Raw genomic sequence first — 23252 nt, 5'->3', positions numbered from 1 at the left:
GGAAATTCTGACACATGCTATAACATGGATGCACCTTGAGGACATTATGCTAAGTGAAGTAAGTCAGTCACAAAAAGACAAATACTACATGATTCTAACTCACATGAGGTATCTAGGAGCTGTTGTTTAATGACTATAGTTTCAGTTTTTGTAAGATTAAAAAATTCTGGAGATTGGGTGTACAACAATGCGAATATATTTAACACTACTTAACTGTACACTTAAAAATGGTTAAAATGGCAAATTTTATATTATGTGTATTTTACCACAATTAAAACAAAAAAATGGAATACACTTGAAAAAAGAGAAAACACAAACATACGGGTTTTTCCAACTAAGTCCAAGCAACTCTCCTTCAATCCTCCACAGGCTAAATATTACTTCACTAGGTGCCAATTCTACATTTGTCTTCGTAATTGAAAATATAAGTCCAGAGCAATTAGGCGAGAAAACAAAATAAAAGACATCGAATTGGAAGGGAAGAAGTAAAACCGTCACTATTTGCAGATGACATGATACTATATATAGAAAACCCTACAGACTCCACAAAAGAAAATGTTAAACAAATAAACAAATTCAGTAAAGTTGCAGAATATAAAATCAATATACAAAAATCAGCTGCATTTCTATACACTAATAACAAACTATCAGAAAGAGAAATTAATAAAACAATCCCATTAACAACTGCATCATAAAGAATAATACATAGGAATTAATTTAACCAAGGAGGTGAAAGATCTCTACACTGAAAACTAAATGACATTAATGAAAGAAATTGAAGGCACAAATAATGGAAAGATATTCCTTAGTCACGGGTTGGAAGAATTAATACTGTTAAAATGTCCACACTACCCAAAGGAAGCCACAGATTCAGTGTAATCCATATGAAGATTCCAACAGCACTTTTCCAAGAAATAGAAAAAACAATCCTAAAATTTGTATGGAACCACAAAAGGCCCCAAATAGCCAAAGCAATCGTGAGAAAGAACAACAAACCTGGAGGCATCATGCTCCCTAATTTCAACTATATTACAAAGCTACAGTAGTCAAAACAGTATGGTATTGGCATAAAAGCAGACACATAGATCAATGGAACAGAATAGGGAGCCCAGAAATACACCCAAGCATATACGGTCAATTTGCGGCAAAAGAGACAAGAATATACAATGGGGACAGGACAGTCGCTGCAATAAATTGTGCTGGGAAAGCTGGACAGCCATATGCAAAAGGATGACACTGGACCACTGACTTATACTATACACAAAGATCAACTCAAAATGGATTAAAGACTTGAATGTAAGACCTGAAACCATAAAACTCCTATAAGAAAACATAGGCAGTAAGCTCCTTGACATTGCTCTTGGTGATGATTTTTTGGACTTGATACCAAAAACAAAAATAAACAAGTGGTAATACATCAAAAATAAACAAGTGGTAAAAAGCTACCACAAAGCCAAGGAAACCATCAACAAAATGAAAAGGCAACCTACCAAAAGGGAGAAAATATCTGCAAATCATACACAGCTGACCCTTGAATATGGGTTTGAACTGCGCAAGTACACTTAATGTTTTTTTTTCAATAAACATAGTACCTGTATTTTCATTTTACAAATCTTTAAGTGTGGGGGAAAGTTTGTGTTCGCTTCAAAATCATAATACATGGAATCAAATGAACCAGGGTTTAAGTTTTGGTTCTATCTAAACTGTTTCTGCTTCTTGCTTTGGGTGAGTCATTTGTCATTTCCTTTGTTTCTAAGGCAGAGATAGCAGTACTTGATTTTCAACTGCTCAGGGGTCAGCACCCCTAACCCCTAGTTGCTTCAACTGTGGAAGAGTCAATTGTATCTGATAAGAAGTTGATATCCAAAATATATAAAGAACTCCTATAATTCAAGAGGGAAAAAAATCCAATTAAAAACTGAGCAGAGGATCTGAAGAGACATTTTTTCAAAGAAAATACACAGATGGCCGACAGACATATGAAAAGATGCTTAACATCGCTAATCATCAGGGAAATGCAAATCAGAGTCACGAGATATCGCCTCACATCTGTTAGAATGGCTACTATTATCAAAAATACAAGAAATAAGTATCGGTGAGAAATGTGGAGAAAAGGGAACCCTTGTTGGTGAGAATGTAAATTGGTGCAGCCACTATTGGGAAACTGTTTGGAGGTTCCTTTAAAAAACAAAAAAAGTCCTACCACATGGATCCACTTCTGCACATTTATTTGAAGAAGACAAAAACACTAATTCAAAAAGATATATGCACCCCCATGTTCGCTACAGCATTATTTACAATAGCCAAGACATGGAAACAACCTAAATGTCCGTCAATGGATGGGATGGAATGGGTGATGAGGGTCAAATTTCCAGTTACAAAATAACCCAAGATTTTAAAGAAAACCTGTGTTCATTATATTAATCCCATGACATTAACTTCATTCACCCATGCAAAGAAACATGACAATTGGCCTGTTAAATTAATACAACCCAGTACTATGTCAGTTAATAATGGCAAAGGATTTCGGTGGCTCCCAATAGTATCTACTTTCTTTTTTACCCCAAATATACTCTTTTCAAACTTTCAGCATGCCTCCAAATTCTAATATTCCAAAATTAAAGAGCAAGTCTAAATTTACCTATGCAAACTGAAAATGTTTTATACTTTCCTATCAAAGAATGGTAACATATTTGGTTTATTTTTAAGAATGCTTCTTATCTCTTTTCCTCTAGATACCTAATATTCAAGAGTTCCTTTTTATCTGGAGTATTTATTCTAAGAGTCTGCAGTTCCAGGTTACACAGGGAAGCAAGAGTTATTTTAAAAATGTACCCATTAATAAAATGCTCATTAGGGGTTTCCCATCCAAACCACACTAGCCCTCAAATCAACACAGTGTCTATGCCTGTTCATCATGCCATTAGTCTCTTGCTGGCTATAGGTTTGTAAACACCTGACAATTTAATCCAAGTGCAAGGCAAAACGACTGCAAATTAAACTACATTAGCAAAATACGCAAGATTTCAGAAAGTTAATGAAAATGTGTTGGGAAAACTGCTTGGAATCATTTAAACAGTCTTGAACAAATAAGAGGTATGTCAGCTAATGACTAAAAAAGATAATCAACAAAGATGATACTAGATTCAAGAATTTTCTTTGAACAGCAAAGAATTAAGGAAGGTTCTTGGAACTGAAGAAACTATCACTTTTGCAAAAATAAACTCCATTATAATTATATCTTAACAGTTAAAAAAATGGTAGCATTTGCCTTATATTCTGATTTCAGAACCCAATCCTGCAAAAGATGCAAGTCCCCTGTAAAAACCTGGCCTCAAATTAGACATAATCTAAAAGGTTATCTTATGTTTATTCACTAAATGGAATAGAGAGATAGAATAATAAAACTATTATTATTATTTTAATCCTAAAAATAAAATTCACATTCCCAGTTGTGGAAGAAGCAGCAAATTCCTGATGTAGGTACCAATCACCAACTGCACTGGCAAGCCAGAGCTCAAAAGAACTAGAAAAAACTATCTGCAAAAATAGAAAAATGACCTTCATAAAGGTAGAACAACACTATCACCATTTTGCCTTACAAAGAGACAATAAAAGCCAAACTGATGAACTAAGTTGACCTATTATCCTCCTGTAGGCAATCCACAAAAAGTTTTCACTAAGGTGCTGAACAATTGATTCAGAGCTAGGTTTCATTTCATCAATAGAACATGCAAGCTTTCAATTGGGATTCTCTACAAAAGGCAACCTTTGTAATAAATGAACCACCAGAGAAGATTCTAATAAAACTTACCATTGTGTATTGCATTCAGCAACTCTGAGAAAGCTTTTAAGTAAGGAAAAAAGGACTTCAGGTTAAGATCATTCTCAAACACACAAAAGAAATACATAGGCATAGGCTGCATCAGTATAATAAAATCTCAGTAAGTCTACCTTGGATCATTCCTTAAATCATTAAAACTACAAGCTTGGCTCAGTCTTCACATGGTATAAATTTCTAGATATCGCATTTCACTTGCCAATATATTACCTACTAAATTTAAATAATATGTCAGATATACTGTCATAATGATGACAAATCTCCTTAGTAATAAATAAAGCTACTTTTAAAAAGATGTTTAGTAGTCTAGCTATGTAATGTCTTTCTGGCTGAAAGTCAGTATCTATAAGATGCAATTCTATATAGGTAAATCCACCTTTGGTCACACTTAATAGTATTTATTATAACGAAAAACCTCATTTTATCATCTAACCTGATCAAACATTCTCAATTCCTAGACTTTAGTATAATAGGCTCAAGATATGCAGAGGCCTAAGCAAAAAAGATATCTAATGCCAATATACAATTATTAACATTAAGATTAGTGAAAACCAAAAAACTGAAAATATTACTTCATTGGGGAACAGAAGTCACAATTCTACAATGGAAGCACCATATTAAAAGGCCAGCAATCAACAAAATTTGGTCACAATTTGACTATAATATGGATCCTGAACACAGGACAAAGCAGCAAGTTAAGCTACCTTTGTAGGAGAAAGAAATCTATTCAATTAAGAACCAACTGCATTTTAGAAAATTAAAATTTAAAGGTTCAGAAGTGGCATAATATACTAGAAAAAGCACTAGAGTAGGAGTCAAAAAGTCTGGGTTACCAACCCAGTTAGACAACTTACTAGTTGTTGGACAAGCTCCATCATGCCGATACTGCATGGAAATTTCTGTTGGGAGGGAGGAGAAAGGAAATCAGCAAAGAAGTTGCCAGTGAGTTAAGGGCAGAAAAGAAACAGGCCAGAAAAACAGGAAAACATTCACCTAAAAGTCTAGCTGAGCAGGGCAAACAAATGCAAGAACAGAAATTATGAGCCAGTAATTGGGACATAAGGGGTAGGAGGACCAACCAAACATGATGGCATTCTCACAAATCTTAACAGGACAGTGTAGAAATGTGTGTGCATGTGTATGTGTGCAACGCATGAGGAAAAGACAGAAGAGCTTACAAATGAATCTGTATAACAAGCATTTAAGAATAAATGGATTCACTTCTATGAGGAAGTACAGTTAGGCAATGAGATAAACTAACGTGCTTTATATAATTCATTAGATGAGAACAGTGTATCAAACACATTTGAATCCTATGTTCAATTAGAAATTACAATTTAAGTATGAAAATTATTTAGTTTATATCTGAGCAGAAATCCATTATGACTTACATAACAATATAAAACTCATTGAACTACTACACTCTGCTTACTTTCTTGTACCTTTCATTTTTGATGATGGTAATGAATGAAAAGCCATTACTCTTATTCTTTTACTCCACCCAAATGAGGAGAACGAGCAGAGGGTGACATGAAGCAATAAAACACTGCTAAAAGCAAAATCTGCTCAGAAATGGGAAATTAATTTCCATATGACACTCCAAACGAAAAGTAATCGATAAAACCAGTGCTAAGGCTGTGACTCAAAAGTCCTGGCCTGGGAACTCCCTGGCAGTCCAGTGGTTAAGACTGCACTTCCACTGCAGGAGGCAAGAGTTCAATCCCTGGTTGGGGAACTAAGATCCCGCAAGCCACCACAGGAATTCTCTGGCTATTACTTAACCAAAAACATGACCTCTAGGAACCATGTGTACAGCAGAGCCTTCCAGGCAACCATCACTCACACATCTACCTCAGAACTCAAGTCTAATCATGGGCCCACTCTGAATAACTTGAAATTAAGAAGAAAGACAAAGCAAGGTAGAGGAAGCCAGCACTCACTTTCAATCACTGTAATGTTAAAAGAACTTGACATTAGATACTGTTAAAAAATCAAACACTTAGGCCAGTTTAGTGTAAGTCCTTTCCAGATGACCCTCGAAAATGAGCCATGGTGGGAGAATTTGCCACCTTAATGCTTCATTAACAAATGCAATACAAGTGAGATTTTAAAAGGCTATTAAAGAGATAGACATGTTACATTATAGAGAAATGGTAGTTGTTTGGAATGGTGCTAAAAAAATAATCAAAGGACACTCATGAGAAGGATTTTCTCAGTGGGGACAAAAAAACTGGAATATGGCTATTCTGGCCTTTGATCTAGTACTTTTATAGAAAGACAGCCATGACATAGGGCCAGCAAATTTTCAGATCATCAAAGGCCAAAACAAAATCAGGGGATTTTCTAAGAAAGCAAATTCCAAGGTATATCCTGGTCTTAGCAGCATCCAATATCCTTTATGATTTTCATTTATAATCCAATATAATCAATGTATGTAAGATCATGAACCTGAGTCATTTAGATGTGAATTATGTTCACTAACTGTAACTACTCCTTCATCTACAGTACTGTTAGTAACTCTACTCTCATGAGTTTATTAGATTAATATTTTATCTATATGATTCCCTTACCTGTTTACAGAATCAGTCTATTTCTAATTAAAATATTTTATCAAAAAAAGACTTCTCGGTTTCACTTTATCAACATAAGTAGATATGACATAAACAGGGATACATTTAACAAGTTCCCTTTCATAGTTACACAGGCTCAAGTTAAACTTTCATAACCTTCATATTTCAGTAGAAGCCAGAAGAAACTTCTATTGAGGCGATATACTCATAGTAATAACTTGTCTTTGTGAAATCAGCAACAATTTAAGATTAAGTACATAGTCTCACAACCAAAGGACTGCCTTTCCAGAATCTCCTTTTATAGCATGTATCACCACTAAAGAATTCCATCACTGAAACAGATTTCAGGTATCTTAACTGAGAAAGGTATAGCAGCATTCTATTAAAGAATTAGAGACTGAGTTTAAAAAACAAAAAACAAAAAGCAGGGAACCGTATACTTTGAAAGGACAGAGCATGCCCAAAGAAAAGAAATTAATGTTAAACCACCATCATTTAAAAAATACCAAACTTTTCTCAGAGAAAATAAGATGTTGATTTTTGTGAAGAAAAAATGCTAACTTTCACTTTACTAAATCATAAACTCTCCTAATGTGGTTGAGATAAAAAGGAAAACGGGGACTTCCCTGGTGGTTCAGTGGTTAAGAATCCGCCTGCCAATGCAGGGGACACGGGTTTGAGCCCTGGTCCGGGAAGATTCCACATGCCGCGGAGCAACTAAGCCCATGCGCCACGACTACTGAGCCTACGCTCTAGAGACAGAGAGCCACAACTACAGAAGCCCGTGCACCTAGAGCCCGCACACCACAACAAAGAGTAGCCCCCGCTTGCAGCAACTAGAGAAAGCCCGCGCGTAGCAACGAAGACCCAACGCAGGCAAAAACAAACAAATAAATTAAAAAATAAAAGGAAAACAGAACAGGACAAATACAGCACGTCAACTCTTCCAAAATATTCAATGTTTTCAACATCTTAATTTTCAATGTTTGAAAAGACCAGGTGCCTGTTAAGAGCTCAAAAGAACATATGTAGGAAAGAATTCAATCAAAAGTTTAATATAATCTGTAAGCCAAAACTTACAACCTTTAGTAGCCGCTTAAAACATTTTGTACAAGTCAGTATAAAACAGTAGGTCATTTATCAGGATGTACTGCGATTTAATAAAAATATTACAATACAAACCCTTGATCAGACAAGTTTTGAGGTGTTTTCTGGGTTTCTATTCTGACTAGATCTAGGCCTCCTAGAATAAATATCTTGCTACATATGCTCTACTATAATTTGAACATGTCATGAGAGAATTTTGATTACTCTAAAATTCTTTTAATAGTAAGTTGCCAGAATTAAGTCCAGAATGCTAATTCTAGGAGAAAGACCACTAGCCTCAAAGTCTGATTTCTTCAGCCTGGCATTCAACTCTCCATAAACTCATCCTGCTCTAGTTAATCAACATTACTTCTAACTACCCCACAAACACAAGCTTCTTGTTTCTATGAAGTTTACCCTTCAAATATACCTTTATCTTTTCTGATAATAATGTTGGCCTTCGTTTTCTGCCTACTCCAAAGTACAATTCAAATTTCATCTTGTCCATGGTCTTTTCCAACTAATTATATATCCTAAAACTGGTCTGTAATACTATTGATACGTGAAAAGCTTTACAATAAATAATTTCACTTGCAATCTGGCAAAAACACTTGAAAGACAAGTACAAAATCACACAGGATACTACTAAACACATGATAACATTCTCAGTGATTACTAACAGTATTCATTCTTTTTTTTGTTTTTTAATGTTTAGCATTTATTATGGTCAAAGCACTGTGCTGGCAGTGAGGAGACAGTAATGAACATGACAAACACAGCCCGTAACCTCCTGCAGCTAGGATTATAGTGCTTGTTATAGTCTAACCTTAACTAGCAGGTGTTTACAAGGTCACCTGCATTGTTACTTGCACATGAATCTTTAAAAGGGCATCATGAAAAACAATTCTTGATAACACAGTACACATTTTCTCCTTCTGACTTATTTATACAGGAGCCAGTTCTCTGCTTTTACAATTACTAAGTGCTTTCTCAATCTAAAATTAGTCCAAAGGAAAAATTAACATTTTGATACTAGTAGGAGGTACTATTGTTGCAAGTTAAATTATTGGCTCAAACTCTCTTGTTGATCCCATTGCTTAAAGCATGACTGACAGTATACTAGCAAGGTTTTACACCCTCATCAGCAAACATCCCTTGAATTTTATAATTAAGTGTCTCTGGAATCAAGGAAAATGCATAGCTCCACCACTTAGAGCTGTGAGAATTCTGTCTCTGTTTCCTCTTCTATATAATGAGCGATAATACTTGATGCCTGTCAAGTGCTTAAGACAGTGTGCAGCACATGCTAAGTTTCAACAGCAGTTAGCAATTCTTAACTTATGGTAAGAAGGCGTAATTCCTAAATACTCATGGCATTTAGCCAGCTTCTAGATAAGAATAGACTTTTTAGTACTACGCTTATCAGTGAGAGAGTGCTCTGATCTAGTCATAAAACTTTTAGTAAAATGTGTAAGATTAAATAATATATTACCTCAAATAGTTTTCAACAACTAATCTTATTCCCTAATTATGGCTTTAACAAGATATATACACTCTTCAGAGTGATTTTAAAACTCAAGTTTAAGAAAAAAAAAATCCTGACAAGTCTAAATTTAAGTCATTTATTTTGGTGAAATAACATTTATGGGAATTTCTCCCTACATTTCTGTCTACCTACTGGTGAGGTAAAAGGGATACAAATTCTTATTTTTCTGCCACAGATATACCACAAACATTGCCCTCACAAAGTAATCAGTGTGTAAAAAACATGATTTCCCACACCTAAAATTTCCCTAAATCAATAACAGCTAGGAAAATCTTTTAAGAATGTAAATCAATAGCTTAAGTCCATTAAATTGAGGATGTGTGTTTCAAATGGCATCAAATGCAATTTCTGAAATTCAGTAATTTTCAGACTATGCCCCTATGGACAGTATATTGGTGAGGATCTCTTTTCATTAGAGCAAATTTAGGCCTAATTTTCTCAATATGTTACTCACCTGATTTCTGTGCCTCTTGCTAAAAATAAATATGAACTAAAATTTTTTCTGAGGAAATGTCTAAATTTATTTCTTGTACTAGGGGCTATGGCTAACTGCTAAGCTCTTCTGATCTCAAAGGAAACATACTATATAAATAAAACGTATATTTAAGTGTGCAACATATTAAAATCTTTTCAATGAACTTATTTCTCACTGCAATTTATTATTTTTCCGCTCTAAAACAGTGGTTCTCAACCAAGGGCAATACCCCCCCCTCCCCAACCTGAACATTTTTTGACTGTCACTATGGGCGGGGGAGTCTTGGGTGCTATTGGCATTTAGTGGGTAAGGTTTTGGAATCCTGATAAACATCCTACAAGGCACAGGACAGCAATGCACAACAGAGAATTATCCCAACCAGAATGTCAATAGTGCTAAGACTGGGGAATCTTGCTCTCAACCATCTTTAACACTACTAATGAAACAATCCTTCCATAGTTTCCACTCATTTCTCCAAAAAATTTGTCAAACAGGTCCACCACAGGCACAGAAGCTAGCTATGAGAAATAAAAAGAGAAAGAAATCTCTGGCTGTGTGATCTTGGGCAACTTATTTTGTCTGTCTAAGCCTCAGTTTTATCAGCTGTGAAACAGGGGTATTAATAGCCCTTACTTCATAAAACTGCTCTGAAGATTAAACAAGTTAATAAGTGTAAAGCACTTAACAGATGCTGGCACAAAACAAATGGTAGTTAATAGTTACTACTTTTCATATCTGACCTTTACATGTGCTCTTTTCTCCCTTATAATGGTTTTTCTTATGTTTACTTACTGAAATTAATGTCTGTACAATTATAAAAACAATCCAAAATTCTATATTTATATAATATACGTGAACAACCTTCATTTAAATTCTATTTATTATTTTTCCATGCCATTTTCTACCTATCCTCTCCATCAACTAACAGAACTGATAAAACCCATAATGGTTTTTTTTAAGCCAAAATTTCATCATTTCTACAATCAGAAATCTAAAATCAAAACATGGCTAAGATTTACAATCAACACTTATTTAAAATCATTTATCTCAAATTGAAGATGCAATTTAAAAGATAAATGTTGACATTTAGCTAATATACACACTGTTAAGTTCCTAAAAACACGAATCTTAAAAATTTTTTAAATTGAAAATAATATTCACATTACAAACCATAGGTTAAAAAAGCATCCCAATGTGGTGAGTAAGAACATATATAAATTCATTCATACTACAGTAAAGATAATGGTAAAATACTGGTAAACACAGTTGAAAACAAAAATGATATAAGTCATTTCAGATATCTCCTGAAATAAAATGTGATTTTTAAAGTCCATAAATTTAAATCATTTATCACTGATTAAAAAATACTCCAGATGGAGTTAATTCAAGTAGAATTTGTGTGAGGAATTGTTGAGAAAATGAAGACTAACTGAAGTGTAGGGAAAGGAAGCCCCAAAACAAATACCAAACAAAAACAGTGCAAAAACTCTCACATCTTAAATGTGAATTCTGAGTTGATTTTTAAAATGCTATGCAAGTGAAGCAAAAACAAAAATGGGAAATTAATTCTAGGTGTTTCGTAAGAAATGAATGACCGGGGCTTCCCTCCTGGTCCAGGGGGTAAGACTCCGAGCTCCCAATGCAGGCGGCTGGAGTTCAATCCCTGGTCGAGGAACTAAGATCCCACATACTACAACTAAGCCCACGTGCCGCAACTACTAAGTCCGTGCGCTCTAGAGCCCAAGTGCCACAACTAGAGAAGCCCACGAGCTGCAATGAAGACCCAGCACAGCCTTAATTTTTAAAAATAAATAAATATTCCTTAAAAAAAAGAAATGAATAACCAACAACTATTTAGCCTATATTAAGTAAAACTGGATTAGTGCCAAATGTCTTTTCCAAAGACCAAACTGTCCTCCTAAGATCATAACCCTTTTCATTAAGATAATTAAATGTCACTTAGCAACTCACAGTATTATCATAATGATAGTTTAAAATGAATTTGCGGGGACTTCCCTGGTGGCACAGTGGTTAGGAATCCACCTGCCAATGCAGGGGACACAGGTTCGAGCCCTGGTCCAGGAAGATCCCACATGCCGTGGAGCAACTACGCCCGTGTGCCACAACTACTGAAGCCCACGCACCTAGAGCCCGTGCTCCACAACAAGAGAAGCCACCGCAATGAGAAGCCCACACACTGCAACGAAGAGTAGCCCCTGCTCGCCACAACTAGAGAAAGCCTGTGCGCAGCAACGAAGACCCAATGCAGCCAAAAATAAATAAATTAAAAAAAATTTTTTTAAATAAAATAAATTTTGCTTGGTGGTGGTGGCAGTGGCAGTGGCAGTGGCGGTGGGTGGGTGGGTGGGAGGGAGGGAGGGAGAGTGGGAGGGAGGGAGGGAGGCAGAAAACAAGTGGCCAAGCCTACCTGAACCAAGTGGAGAGGAGCCCACACTAAGACTCTGCACACTCCCATTCCTGAGCGGCGTGGGGGATTTCTGGAGACTAGAGCTGGTTACACTTCCTGCAGCTGACGCTACAGATGACGTTGGTGAAGCAGAAGAAACTGAGAGATGAGAAACATTCTCTTGACTTTTGTTGCCTTTGGGTCTACCAGGCCCATGCTTACTTTGCTTATTTCCTTTTCTTTTCTTTTCCTTTACAGTTTCTTCTTCTATGCCAGAAGTTTGAGCCCGCTTATATCCTGCTGTAGGAAGGCTGGAATTACCCAAATCTCCAGGTGAATTTTCAAAGCTTTTAGGCTGCGGAATAACAGCTGAGGTTGAAGGGAGACCAATTATGGAACTAAAACTATTTACCCCCCCTTCCTGGCTTCCAGACTCTCCTTTATGTACATCTTTGGTTGATGATGACTGTTGGGAGTGAGTGTAACTGTCATTACGCAGATCTGAGTCTGTAAAGCTCAAGAAATCCTGGGGAGACTGTACTGAACTTCCCGAAGATGATTTTACACTGCCTGGAGTTCCTGAAAAACTGCCTGTAGTGGGGGAAAAAAAAAAATGGGGTAGGAAAAGAAAAAATTGGATGCAAAAGTTCCCATGAGCAGTAGAAATGACACAATCATCAAAAAGAGAGGATGAAAAAAACTATAAAACTTATTAGGACATCAGTATGTAACAAAGCTAGATTTTTTTTAAGGATTATTACTGAAATCAAGTTTATCTATAAAATTATATTCTAAAAATACTTATTTTATAGTTATTAAATTGAATATTAACTCTTGAATTATAAGCTATTACTTGTACAATTACCAAGATATAAGATGTGCTTTATTTAACCTACCTTTTACCATGGCAGCATTCCTCTACTCTCCCCCAAATGCCTTGTGTATGCTTGAGCAAGGACCAAAGAAAAGCAAAGTCTCAAGGAGACTCTGAAATGACTATGTTGAACTCTGAATGGCTTTGGGAACTTCCTTTCTTGCAATTATTGAAGGTATGATTATAAATGTTCCCAACATACAATAAGATCCAAAAGATGTTGCTCAGGTCGTAAGTTCTGAGTTTTAACTTCAAGATAATGTTGGTGAATGTTATCATTCAGTTATATCTACCCCACCAAAACATGGATTTTATCTAATAATGATCATATGGAACCTAATCTATATAACTCACATTCTCCCAGTCCACCTCCCATGGAGATGCATAAAGAAAAGAAACCAGCCACTTATATTCTGTTATTGCTTTTATGAAAGTAAAATCATAGGAGGGGCACCTCTCATGAATCTCTCACAACTGCTTATTTTTTCCCCACTCTTTAGTTAAAGAATATTAGTAAGCCCACCGTGTCATTATGAGATATAAAAACCTCAAGGTTTTTATTTACCAGGTTAAAACTAATGGCTGGGATGAAACAAATTCGATCCACCATCCCACTTCATCAAACACTCTCGCCACACTTGCCAAAAGAAGTAACAAGTGTTTAGACTCAGTTTTGACCAACATCTATTGTGTTTCATAAAACTAAACTATGTCATGTTTTAACTAATGTCTTTAAGAAACGAAAGCTCAAAATAACGTGTTCTGTTGGCAGTGGAAAGGAAATTCCAAGTTAAGTGTTGAATTGTACTGCAGAGCACATTCGTAAGTAATCACACATAAATCCACCTAAATATTTACAAAGATATTTTTTCCCTACACATAAGAAATAATTTCTTTTTAACTAAAGTCTCAAGGTTTTGGTTTTTAAATTTTAAGCTCTTCTAAAATGGCTCATTAAAAACAATTAATAGTTCTAAAATTTAACTCCTTCAAGAGAATATCTGCCTTATTAATTTACAAAATTACTTGTACCTATGTGACCATTTTCAGGCCATTTCTGTGTAAAAAAAATATATACATATTAAGAAGCCATTTACATTACATCAATCATTTAAGGATAACTGCAATTTGCCACTTAATTAGCAGCTATAAAGAAGTTCTTTATTATCCATGCTGATCTGTCACCATCTGTTTTTTTTCTGCACATTTTTGTTTTTACAGCTGGTGTTAAAAGCTCACGACAGCATAGCAAATACTTTAAAACACTTAGTATACACAATATTTTAAATGTGTATTTTCTAAAATTCACATACTACCTGCAATTAAAAAAAAAAAAGCCAACCAATTACCTTAAATGCCCTACCTTTAAATTCCAACTTTTAAAACTTTTTAGGATATTACTTCAGATATAAAAACATAACACGTTCTCTACCATATCTTAACAGAAGCAGGGAAAGACTCTCCAATATTGTGAAGTTTAAGAAAATGAGAGCTCTCTTTTCTAAATGAATTAGTACTTCAAAGATAACATTAAAAACTCAAAAATGCAATTTTAGAAGTACAAAATAAGGTCTTAATTATAGAGAAGAGATGATTGAATTCTGCTAATCACATTCAAAACGTGAATGAAGTTACATAAAAATTAGTTTTACAGGAATTCCCTGGTGGTCCAGTGGTTAGGACTCGGCACTTTCACCGCCGTGGCCCAGGTTTGATCCCTGGTCAGGGAACTAAGATCCCGAAAGCCATGTGACAAAAACAAACAAACAAACAAAAAAACCAAAAACTACAGTTTTACTATTTGTTTTCCAAAGTATCATAAAAATAATATACAGTAAATTTATTAAACATAAAACAGCAAATTTAGCATTTCATTTCTTTTCTACTTGTCTAATTTTTTGTTATAGGAGGCAAAAGAAAAAAGAAAAAAAAGTCTAGGACTTGAAAATCTTGAAGCCCAAAATAACTTAGTTTAAAAATATATGAATATACTTTTTAATGAAGAGGTCAGGAGACTAAGCATCTCTCTACATATTCAAATTATGTTCTGGTAGATTCCGGGTATAATTTTTATTGTCAGCAAAAGCTTTAACAGGGTAAAGAAAAGGACAACTTTTTCCCTCATTTACTCCTAAGGGACAAAGGGCGGGGGTGGGGGCGAGGGAGAGGAGGCCTTTATTTTACTAAATATATTTGTCTCAAACAGTTCCTGCACTTACATTTCTCAACATATTTATTTCAAAATAAAAACCTAGAATCTAAGGTTTAGCTGAGTTATTTTGTTCTCCATAAAACAGACTTGTCATATAAAACACAGAATGCCTAGTTAATTCTGAATATCAGTTAAACAACAAATTATTTTTCAGTATAAGTATGTCCCAAATAAACGCATGGGACACACACTGAAAAATATAATTTGTTGTTTAACTAAAACTCAAAACTAACTGGGCATCCTGTACATACAGCAGCCATAATTACCAAAAGATATGTAGGCTGAGCAAAATTCTACTTTCATCTTCAAGCTTTATAATAAATACATTAATAATCAGCAAGTATTATTTACCGAGAACTATTTAGCTCCCCTAAAAATTACTCAGTACTTATTCACTTACTGAAAATGTATACCTTAACAGTTTTAGTGTTCAACTGGGAAAGACAAATAAAAACAATTTATAAATTAGAATGACTTTTCTGTTGAGCAGAAAGGAAAGGAAAACTCCAGCTTTTGTTGTTTTTCTCCTCAGACTTAAACTTTATTCCACATCTATTTAAACATTAAAAAAATTACAGTTCAACTTTAGAAGCACAGGTCATAACACAAAAGGAAAGCAAAGTTCCCAGAAACATTTGAAGAAGGAATACTAGTCTTTGAAGTAATCTTACTATAGCATCTAATCATAAAATAATCTCTAATTATCCAATAGTTATAAGTAAAAGGTAAATTCTTTTATAAAACTTAACTACTATTGATCATCACAAGAACAAGTATTTCAACTAAAATATCATAATTAATACCTTGCTGGAAAGGACTAGCTGCTGATACAGTCGTTCCTGGATTTCTTCCACCAGGCTTTCTTCCCCTTTGACCTGAGCTGTGAGCTGAAGATTTCTTCCCTTTGCCCTCTGACCCTCTAGCCTCTGAAACATCTTTTGCACTAGTAGTGTGCGCAGAGACTTCCTGGAAATTTGCATTTGTAAATCGTGCTGCAGTATCTTCCAAGCGCTTCAATGATCCAGATATAGAGTTGCTGCTAGTGCTTGTATAAGTCTAACATTTTGATTGAGAAAGGAAGTAAAAGGAAAAAGAACTGATTAAAATTTGGCTACAGGGGGAAAAAAAGATGGCACATTAATAATAAATAATTATTGGACTTGAAAGATAAACATATGAAAGTTTCAGTTATAAAAACAAGTCAGTCTGCCTAAGAAAATCATGTAAAAACAATTTATTTTAGAGTCTGGTACAAATATTTCTTTTAAAAATGTAGATAATTTATAATATGACTGAGCATCAAATTGCAGCAATTAGTAAAAGTACATATTAGTTGTATTTATTAAGTGACACACAGTAAGCAATACAGAAGATACTTGTTTCTCAAGCAACATAATTTTCAACAAGAACAATCTACTTCTTAGACATGAAATTAAAATCAGCTTTAGTGTTCATCACTGAAAGGCAACAGCTAGAGAGAAGTAAGGTACTACAATTTCACTACCTGACTATATCCATTATATTATACAGATCTAGCACAGGTCAGAGCAAGAATTTTTTAAATTCAGGTGGAGGCTGCTTTTCAAAAGAGAAATATTTAAAACCTTGAAACAGAAAAGATTTCTTCCCAGTATTAAGTTGAGGAAACAGTTACATTTTGCAGTTAAAGATTTCTAAAAAAATTAAAAGTACAATTATACCATAAAATTGATTCACAATCACCCCCTATAATTAGTTATGGTAGGGAAACAAAGCAAGATAAAGACAAATTTAAACAGTTTCCATTTTTAATAATCATTTTAATATAAGATGCATGCAAATAATGACAAATTAAATGACTATGAAAGTGTGATGCCAGATGTAAATTAATCAACATGCTTTGAAATTAAAGATTTATATGGTCCAAAGGGTCAGGGATTTTTGTTGCCATTGTTAAATTGGTGCCTGAACTATAACTAGCCTTAAATTTCTGTTGAATAAATAAATAATTTTCTAATACTTCTATCTGAAATCTCCAATGTAACACAAGTGAAAAATCTGAAAATATGCAAAACTGAAATCTTTCACATATTAACAACCACTCAGTACAAAACATCAGATAAATTTTAAAAACGAGAAAGTGACGATAAAAATCAGGTTTGTTAGCAAATCATTTTTAGCAAATCAGTGTTCAGAAAAAAGGAGTAAGAGGAAACTTCAACTGTTTTGAAAACCAAATCTTTACTACTACTTTTCTGCTACTTGCCCCATGTTGCTGCTGCACCCCACAGCATCTCACTGCCAAGAACAGATTTTCACCATCAAGTACAAGAGACATTATGATCTCATAAAAAACTAATCACTACTGTAATAAACTATAATCCACAAATAAGAAAAAAGTTTTCAAACTAAATTTCAGGAGAAAACACACTCCCATTTAACAAAACAATCATATTTAAGCTGATTAAATTTCATGGATGACTACCTTTCCCATCCAGACAGGTCACTTTCAAAATCACCTGACACTTCACTTTTCCAATATTTTTTTCCAATAATTCAAGTTGATCCTGAGATTTTCCAACCCACTCATTTGACCCTAGTGAAGTTTAAAAGTCATCTAAAGAAAACACAATGAGGTTCTTCATTCAAGTACTCTATGTGTCAAATAAGGAAAAGGAGAGAAAACTGGGTAGAATACCAACAACAGAAATATGCTGTTTCCACATAATCTAAATTAGGGTTGGTCAATTTTCCCAGTCATTTAATAGAATATACTTGCTTACCCCTGAAGTATAAATATGTCCATAAATCCAATGAAAACATGATACTTGGAAGAGAAGGTATTACAAAGAAAGCATTTAATGAAAATTAAACAAATTTCAGTGACCAAAGTCATATTAAATAAAACCATAACGTTTTATTTTTTACAAACCTCAACACCTTGTAAGTTTCAAAAAAAAAAAACAAAACAAAACAAAACAAAACAAAAAACAAAAAACAAAACAAAAACTACAGGGACTTCCCTGGTGGCACAGTGGTTAAGAATCCGTCTACCAATGCAGGGGACACGGGTTCAAGCCCTGGTCCCGAAGATCCCACATTCCGCGGAGCAACTAAGCCCGTGCACCACAACTACTGAGCCTGCACTCTAGAGCCCACACGCCACAACTACTAAAGCTCGCATGCCTAGAGCTCATGCTCCGCAACAAGAGAAGCCACCGCAATGAGAAGCCCACACACCACAACGAAGAGTAGCCCTCACTCACTGCAACTAGAGAAAGCCCGCCTGCAGCAACAAAGACCCAATGCAGCCATAAATAAATAAATAAAATATACATAAATTTTTTAAAAAAGATACCACAGGTTTCTTAGTAAGAAAAAAAAAATAACAAAAAAAAACTTTAGCTGAAGATTCTAACAGTTAAAAAAACTTTTATACATGCCCCCAACATCACAAACCTGTTTCCTCAGTCAGTTTCACAACCTAAGTAACTCTCACAGCATTAGTATCTCATTGTTCTGAGAGCCACTATAGTGCTTAAAAATACATATTCATGTAAATTGACCATAAAATGCAAACTAACTACATCAATTGGTACTCAACTAAGTAAAATATAGCCTTCCTTTTTCTTCTTTTCCACTATAGAGAAAACTGGATATCTGGCTATATTGACAGTCTTTAGAGAAGTGCATAAACACTTTGTGATTTACAGGCAACTTAATGAATCTTTTAAAATAGACATCTACAATGTGTTTGATTTTTGTTTCATGGCCAACTACAATTATTAGTCCTCAGATGAGATGCAAAAAGCCAATATACCTACTAAATAGCATTAGTTAGGAACAAAAAATATTTCTAACTTCAAACAGAAATTTTTAGACTCATAATTAATCAAAGGCTATCAGAGGTAACCAAAGAAATAGCAGTTATTATATTTTAAAGGTATGCTTGCCTTAGGTTTTATTCTACAAGGCTCTGTAATCCATGTTTGGAAGAAGGAGGCAGAGGGAAGGAAAACAAGCAGTAGCTGTGCCTTTCACCAACATGGTGAAACAGAATAATGCTTGTTAAAAATTTTTTTTAAATTATATACTATTCGGGCTTCCCTGGTGGCGCAGTGGTTGAGAATCTGCCTGCTAATGCAGGGGACACGGGTTCGAGCCCTGGTCTGGGAAGATCCCACATGCCGCGGAGCAACTAGGCCCGTGAGCCACAACTACTGAGCCTGCACGTCTGGAGCCTGTGCCCCGCAACAAGAGAGGCACGACAGTGAAAAGGCCCGTGCACCGCGATGAAGAGTGGCCCCCGCACAGCGATGAAGAGTGGCCTCCACTTGCCGCAACTAGAGAAAGCCCTCACACGAAATGAAGACCCAACACAGCCATAAATAAATAAATAAATAAATAAAATTATATACTATTCAAGTCTCTCATAAAAGTCACACATTTTTCACTAGCCCAATTCTTAGGATACAGCACAGAAACTATCAAACATGAAGCACAAAATGAATGAAGACTTTTTAAGGGGGTGAGGGGTGCCAGTAAGCTATGGGACAACATTAAGAAGCCTAATGTACATGCTACTGCAGTACCCAAAAAAGAGCAGGGGGGAGGGAGGGGGAGGGACTTAAAAATAATAATAGCAGGGGGAAAAAAGAAAAAATAAAGAAATAATAGAAAAACTATGAAATTTGATGAAAACTATAAATCTACAGATCAACTAACCCCACGTATAAGAAACATAAAGAAAATGCCATGAATGCACATCATAATCACATGGCTTCTCACTACAAACCAACAATAAACAGAAAATGATAAAAGCAGCTGGGGGGGCGGTTAAATATGCCTATGTGCTAAGAAACAAGGATAAGGATGAAAACAGATTTCTCATGAAAAAGATGCAAGCTAGAAAAGAGAAGAGTAAAATCTTCAATGTACTAAAAGAAACAAACTATCATTAACCTAGAATTCTATACCAAGCTAAAATACCTTTCAAAAACACAGGCAAAATAATTGTTTTTCAGATAAAAAAGCTGAAAGAACTAATCACCAGCGGTTAACACTATAGTAAATGCTAAAGGTTGTCTTTCAGGCAGGAGGAAAACAACAAAGGAAATGTGGATGTACACAAAGTAATTAAGAGCACTAGAAACTGTAATTACATGGATAAATATAGAAGACTTTTTAATTATTTAAGTCTCTTTATAAGGTAATTGATGATCTAGAGCAAAAATAATAAGAATGAATTGTGAAGTTTATAAAATATGTAAAAATTTTAAAACATGACAAAAACAGGCCCAAAGCCAAAAGGGGTAGCAATGGAAGTATATAGTTGTAAGGTTCTTATATAATACATGAAATGGTATAATATCACTTGAAGGCAGACTGTGACAAGCTAAAGATATAGAAACCCTAAAGCAACTAATAAAATAATACAATTATTACTAATCAGCCAAAATGCAATCATACAAAATATTCAATGAGAAAAAAAAGAAAATAGGAAGATGAGAAATAATGGGCAAATTAAAAAGGACTAACAAAGGACAGATTTAAATACAACCATATCAATAATCACATTATATGTAAATTACCTAAACATCCCCATTGAAAGACAGAGATTGTAACAGTGAAAAAAGAAACTCAAGACTTTATGTTGTCTACAAGACACCCATTTAAAACATAAATACAGAAAGATATTAAAAGTATGGGGAAGACATATCAATCTAACACTAATCCAAAGAAAGCTGAATTCACAACATTAATATCAGACAAAGTACACTTCAGAACAAGAATTATTACCAGGATAAAGAGGTCTATTCATCAAGAGGATATAAAAATCCTAAATGTTTCTGCAAATTATAAGAGACCTTCAAAATAAATGAAGCAAAAACTGAATAGAGAAAACAAAGAAACAGCAAAATGTATAGTTATAGTAAGAGAGGTTCATATCTTTTTTTCAATAATTGACTGAACAAATAGACGCAAAAAAATGAGGATATAAAGAACTTAAACAATATAAGTCAACTTGACCTAACTGATATTTATAGAAGAACTTCATACAATAAGAGCAGAATGAATACACATCCTTTTGAAAGCACACAGAAAAACAAAATAATCCATGTTCTGTGTCATTAAGAAAACCTCAAAAAAATTTAAAAGAAATTATAACACAAAGATATTAAATGAGAAATCAACAGTAAGATACGTGAAAAACCCCTAAATATTTCAAAAGTAAATAAAATGCTTCTAAGTAACCTATGGTCAAAGAAGAAATCAAAAAGAAACCATAAGGTATTTGTTCAACTAAGTAAAAATGAAAATACAACATATCATAACTTGTAAGTGGGGCTTAGAACAAAGTTTTTAGCATTAAATATCCATATTAGCACTTTCTGGTCAGCATGTAATAAGGAACTTTGAAGTCTTCATTCCATCCTAACAAGTAAAAAGCCTAACAAACTGAAAAGTCAATAACTCTTCTTAGATCCATCAGAGAAGCAAGGTCACAGGGCAAACCACTGCCACCAAAATTAGAGAGAAAGACAGACAGATAAAGGGAATCAGAGCGTACCCAGACAGAAATCTCCATGGCAACCAGTATCAGGGTAGGAAAACCTCAAGTGTAATTGACAAATTGTTGAAGGCTCAGTGTGGACAAGTCTGAGAGATTACAAACTCCAGGAAGGGCTTCCCTGGTGGTGCAGAGGTTAAGAATCTGCCTGCCAATGCAAGGGACATGGGTTTGAGCCCTGATCAGGGAAGATCCCACATGCTGCGGAGCAACTAAGCCTGTGCGCCACAACTACTGAGCCCGAGCTCCAGAGCCTGGGAGCCACAACTACTGAGCCCGTGTGCCACAACTACTGAAGCCCGCATGCCTAGAGCCCATGCTCCGCAACAAGAGAAGCCACTGCAATGAGACACCCACACACCGCAATGAAGAGTAGCCCTCGCTCACCGCAACTAGAGAAAACATGCGCACAGCAACAGACCCAACACAGCCAAAAATAAATAAATAAAATACATAAATTTATTTTTTAAAAAAGATAAAGGTAAGGCAGAGATAGATCTCATTAAAAAAAAAAAAACCAAAAAAAAAAAAAAAAACAACTCCAGGAGGACCCTCACACTTTTCAAGTTTTACCTTCAGGAGCTCTACCAAGTCTTGACAGTGAATACCAGAAGAAAAATATACACTCATGCTTCCAGCAGGGGAGGCAGAAAGGAACCATTCTAATATGTCAAGGTATTCTGTTCTTCTTAATAAGGCCTATTATCAGGAGAATCTATTTTACCAGAGCATAATCTGCTGGGGTTGTATCAGAGCCTCAAGTACGTGAAGGAAGGGAAATACCCAACTACAATCCCCACCAGTATCCTGTCCCAGCAAAGCAGGGTAGGGGGTGAGAATCACTTGTGAGGTTCACAGTCCAGGGGCACAGGCTCACCAAAAGACTGAGAACTAACCACAGGACTATAGAATGCTTCCTGTCCCTCTTACCATCACATTATTAAAGGCCTATTTACCACAGTTCCTTTTATCCAGTAAATCATATACATCTTTTAACAAAAAACTACAAGGCACACTAAAAGGCAAATACACCGTGTGAAGAGAACGAACAAACATCAGAAACAAAGACAGAGATGGCAGGACTGTGGGAATTACCAACCCAGAAATTTTTTAAACTATGATTAGTATGCTAAGGGTTTTAACGTAAAAAATAGACAGCACGCAACAACAGATGGATATTGTAAGCAGAAAGAAATTCTAAGAAAAAATTAAAAAGGACTCTTTGAGATAAAAAAACCCATAACAAAAATGAAGAATTCCTTTGATGCGCTCATTAGTAGACTGGGCATGGCTATGGAAAACATCTCAGAGCATGAGGATATGAAAATAGAAACTTCCAAAAATGAAAAGCAAAGAGAAAAAGAAACTATGAAACAGAGAACAATATCCAAGAACCACAGGACAACTACAAAAGGTGTAACATAGGTGTAATGGGAATACCAGAAGGAAAAGAAAGGAACAGATGCAATATTTGAAGCAATAATGACTAATAACTTAACCAAATTAATGTCAGAAACCAAATGACAGATCTAGGAAGCTCTGAGAATACCAAGATAAATGCCAAAAAGCATGCAAGAAAACAAAAACAACACCTAGGCATATCATATTCAAAATGCAGAAAATCAAAGATAAAAGAAAAAACACTCAAAGAAGCCAGAAGGGGGGAAAGCCTTAACTACAAAGGAGCAAAG

General features: G+C 35.0%; 1 protein-coding gene across 8 annotated transcripts in view; it reads right to left on the bottom strand.

The window, feature by feature from the left end:
- MLLT10 (MLLT10 histone lysine methyltransferase DOT1L cofactor) overlaps window positions 1-23252 on the bottom strand; it is a 250065-nt gene that overhangs the window by 62121 nt on the left and 164692 nt on the right. For 5 of the 8 annotated variants that reach the window (XM_068561150.1, XM_068561136.1, XM_068561157.1 and 2 more), the window contains 4 exons: window positions 15815-16067; window positions 11947-12516; window positions 4696-4740; window positions 3815-3847 (listed from right to left, as the gene is read on the bottom strand). In XM_068561150.1, the coding sequence (XP_068417251.1) occupies window positions 3815-3847; window positions 4696-4740; window positions 11947-12516; window positions 15815-16067 (901 nt within the window). The remainder of the gene's footprint in view (window positions 1-3814; window positions 3848-4695; window positions 4741-11946; window positions 12517-15814; window positions 16068-23252) is intronic. The other 3 variants (XM_068561163.1, XM_068561174.1, XM_068561189.1) reach the window with 3 other exon arrangements.

This window comes from Eschrichtius robustus, chromosome 1 (assembly GCF_028021215.1).
Source record: "Eschrichtius robustus isolate mEscRob2 chromosome 1, mEscRob2.pri, whole genome shotgun sequence".
NCBI classification, from domain to species: domain Eukaryota; kingdom Metazoa; phylum Chordata; class Mammalia; order Artiodactyla; family Eschrichtiidae; genus Eschrichtius; species Eschrichtius robustus.
This window is presented reverse-complemented; position numbering and strand designations above follow the sequence as displayed.